General features: G+C 43.5%; 1 protein-coding gene across 1 annotated transcript in view; it reads left to right on the top strand.

The window, feature by feature from the left end:
• Positions 1-3,790, top strand: part of mep1a.1 (meprin A, alpha (PABA peptide hydrolase), tandem duplicate 1) — a 9,772-nt gene that overhangs the window by 3,086 nt on the left and 2,896 nt on the right. Inside the window, exons 7-10 of the mRNA XM_032543384.1 lie at positions 1,721-1,896; positions 2,089-2,310; positions 2,663-2,809; positions 2,939-3,154. Of these exons, the coding sequence (XP_032399275.1) occupies positions 1,721-1,896; positions 2,089-2,310; positions 2,663-2,809; positions 2,939-3,154 (761 nt within the window). The remainder of the gene's footprint in view (positions 1-1,720; positions 1,897-2,088; positions 2,311-2,662; positions 2,810-2,938; positions 3,155-3,790) is intronic.

The following is a 3,790-nucleotide window of genomic DNA, read 5'->3' as shown; positions in this document are numbered from 1 at the left end:
TGAGGGTAGGAACCAGAACTGACCGGTAGATTGAGATCTTTGCCTTCTGGCTCAGCTCCCTTTTCGTCCCAACGGTGCGATAAATTAAATGTAATACCCCCCCGCTGCTCCAATTCTCCGACCAATCTCTTGCTCCATGGTCCCCTCACTCGCGAACATTACCCCAAGGTATTTAACCTCCTTCACTTGAGGTAAGGACTCACTCCCTACCTGGAGAAAGCACTCCATCGGTTTCCTGCTGAGAACCATGGCCTCAGATTTAGAGGTGCTAATCCTCATCCAGCCGCTTCACACTCGGCTGAGAACCGATCCAGTGAGTGCTGAAGGTCACAGGCCGATGATGTCATCAGGACTATCTGCATCATCTGCAAAGAGCAGCGATGAGATCCTAAGCCCACCCCGACTGACCAAAAATACATCAATGTAGATATTGTGGCAATATTGTAGGGTTGACTATTGGTGCTTTCACAAAATATTCCAGACTACCCCAACTACGTCTCGATATCCTGCCACTAAATACTCCAAACAGGACTGGTGACAAAGCGCAGCCCTGGCGGAGGCCGACCCTCACCTGGAACGAGTCCAACTTCCTGCTGAGAATGCAGCGTTAACATAAAAAAACAAAGTCCAGGTAGACAGTTGGCAATTGATTTGAATTGCAAAGATATGTAAAACAAGCAAACTTGTTTCTTTCTGTTGCCACTAAGCTCGTTGTACACCATTTCACACAGACACACACACACACACACACACACACACACACGCTGACGCTGATTTCATGTTGTATGTTTCCCATTGTTCCTTGTCTATGTACGGGATGCAACAAGTTACAGCAAACATACATTGTTATACAGTCTATATATTTTTTATGTTCTAGTACACTGCTACTGACGAGGCTTTATATCAACACCGCCAAATGCCTGTAAAAATGAACTTTTGCAGGTAACATTGTAAAGTTACTAGCCAATTTTGCTGGTGATGAAAGCAGAAACGACTCTGCCTCTGTTTAAATCGGCGCGGTGCAGAAACTTTGTACATTTTTTTTTTGCCAGGAAATTTGTTTGTTTTTTGCGTTTGGCTTGGAAACGTAATCTTTGTCTGGCAACACTGCTCGTAGTACTAATCCTACATTTCCCATGAACACCATGTCGTGATGTCTAGTCTAGCATACGGTATCGATTAACTTAAGTTATGAAGTTATTCAAATTTGTTAGTAAAACATTTGGCTGGTGGAAAATCTGATTGGCTGGTAAATTCAAAGATGTCCTAGCCAGGTTGGTCGTTCATTCACTTTTTTTCTTTTCTTTTGAAACTTGAACTGGATTATGGGGAGCAGATTCAGAGCGGGATCCCATGAGTAGTTTAACGATGTGGCGCGGAGGTGAACAGGTAGATATACTGCAGAGGTGAGTAGTGGAGTGAGCTGCAGCTGTGTAGCTGTGTGGAAGGGCCACGCCCCTTGACCTAGATCCCCAGAGCCACGAAAAGCCGCCTCGAAACAGCCGACCCATAGCATTAATCTTATCTTATCATTGTGGAATTGTTGGGTTTCTGTAAATAACATCACAGAGTATGGGTAGACCTGCTCTTTTATGAAAAGCGCTGAGATAACTGTTGTTGTGATTTGGCGCTATATATATAAAATGTAATCCTTGGAATCAGCTTTAATCATGGGTTTTAAGTTCTTGCTAACTTTAATCGACTCCTACTACTGTCATAGGTGTTTCTCCAGCGTTGGTGACCAGCAAAACGGCCAGATTCTGTCCCTGGGGCCAGGTTGCGACCACAAGGCGGTAATCGAACACGAGCTGCTCCACGCTCTGGGATTTTACCATGAGCAGTCCCGCACAGACAGGGATGACTACGTCGACATCTGGCTGGATCAGGTTACCCCGGGTATGTCTAGTCACTTCATACTCAAAGAGTTATTTTCTTCTTTTGTCATTCGTGTTCTGTAGAAAATAAGTATTTTATTATTAAAAGTAATGCTATGAAATTGAATTTTATGAACCTACAGTTTGTCTCTGAGCCTTATTATGGCATTGTGTGTAGGTAGCAATGACTAAATCAACTTTAAACTTCCCGCAGGACTGGAACACAACTTCAACAAATACAACGATGACTACATCACCGATCAAAACACAGCGTATGACTACGAGTCCGTCATGCATTACAGGCCGTTCTCCTTCAATAAGAACGAATCCATCCCCACTATCACCACCAAAATCCCAGAGTTCTACAATATCATTGGCCAGTACCTCGACTTCAGCAAGATGGACGTCCTCAGGCTCAACCGGATGTACAACTGCTGTACGTACTGTATATGTTGCAGGAGTTCATTTCTATGTTGATCTGTTTTTCTCTTCAGTGTTTTTAGGGAGTGGGATTCAGCGGGTACCATACACTGTAAAAACAAGTGAAGAAAAGTGAAGCCAGTGATAGCGTTGGCCAATGGGCCAACACTTTGAAATGACTCCAATTCAATTTCTCTTCTCCTTTTCTCTTCTCCTTTCTTATTTGCTCTATACTTTACTTGTTAAATAATTGTTAAAAGCAAAGCAGTTACATATTGCATATACATGTCAAGACTTGTGCACAAATGCTTTCAATAAAAACATTTGAAACATGTCTCTCCATGTTCTCACCCCTTTCTCTCCCCCAGCTGGTCCTCTCACCCTGCTGGACCAGTGTGCCTTTGAGTACGCCAGCGTCTGCGGGATGATCCAGGCCTCCTCTGATGATGCTGACTGGGTTCATACCAAGAGCAGTGTAGGTGCAGAGGATCACACACTGCTGGGAAAATGCAGAGGTCAGAGTTGAATAATGTCTCTTATAAAACCCTGAATACTGATTATTCTCAGTTCAGAGTGACAGCATGAACAAAAGAGCATAAATGAAGTTGTGTGCTGGAAGAGCTTGTCGTATCTTCACTCCCTAGACGCTGGGTACTTTATGCACTTCAGCACCATGACTGGGAAGCCCCAGGAGTCTGCACTGCTGGAATCCAGAACCCTCTACCCCAAGAGGAAGCTTCAGTGTCTGCAGTTCTTCTACAAGATGACTGGAAGTCCCTTGGACAGGCTGGTGATCTGGGTCAAGCTAGATGACGGCACAGGCACCATACGTAGAATGAAGAAAATACACACCTTTTATGGTATTTATTGAGAGGGCATGTTTGTGAACGGGACATGTTTCATAGCAGCCACCTGGTCCTGAATAAATACACAGCTTTGCATCACGGCATTTGTTTACCTGCTTAGCTTAGAAATAATATTAAAATCAAGTTATTTTAAGACAACACAAAACATAAAAGTTAGACAGTTAACATCATTCCCACACAATCAGACAGAGGTGACAGGTTTGGAAAAATGATGTAAAGTTTGCCACTGTGTCATTTTAAGGGGTAGTTCAACACTTTGGGAAATAAGCTTATTTGCTTTCTTGCCAAGAGTAAGATGAGAAGATTTGTACCCCCGTCATGTTTATATACCAAATATGAAGATACAGACAGTTTTTGAATTCCACCAAAGAAAATCTTGGTCAACTGAAATTCTATTCTCGGCTGGAGAAACACGCTGTTCCTCAAAAGCGCTCCAGCCCTCCTGGCTGGGGGTTTTCAGGAGAGTGCCTGGCATTTTCAGCTATTTGGCGGACAAATGGCCCTGAGAAAGTAACACCAGCGATTGTCCGCTAGTAATGGTCAAATGAAGCTTGGTGAACCAGTGTCTTTATTTTCTGAGCCACTAGATGGCGCTCTCAGTTCAACAAAGGGTTGAGAATACACTGAATT

The sequence above is a fragment of the Etheostoma spectabile genome, chromosome 18, assembly GCF_008692095.1.
Source record: "Etheostoma spectabile isolate EspeVRDwgs_2016 chromosome 18, UIUC_Espe_1.0, whole genome shotgun sequence".
NCBI lineage: Eukaryota > Metazoa > Chordata > Actinopteri > Perciformes > Percidae > Etheostoma > Etheostoma spectabile.
This window is presented reverse-complemented; position numbering and strand designations above follow the sequence as displayed.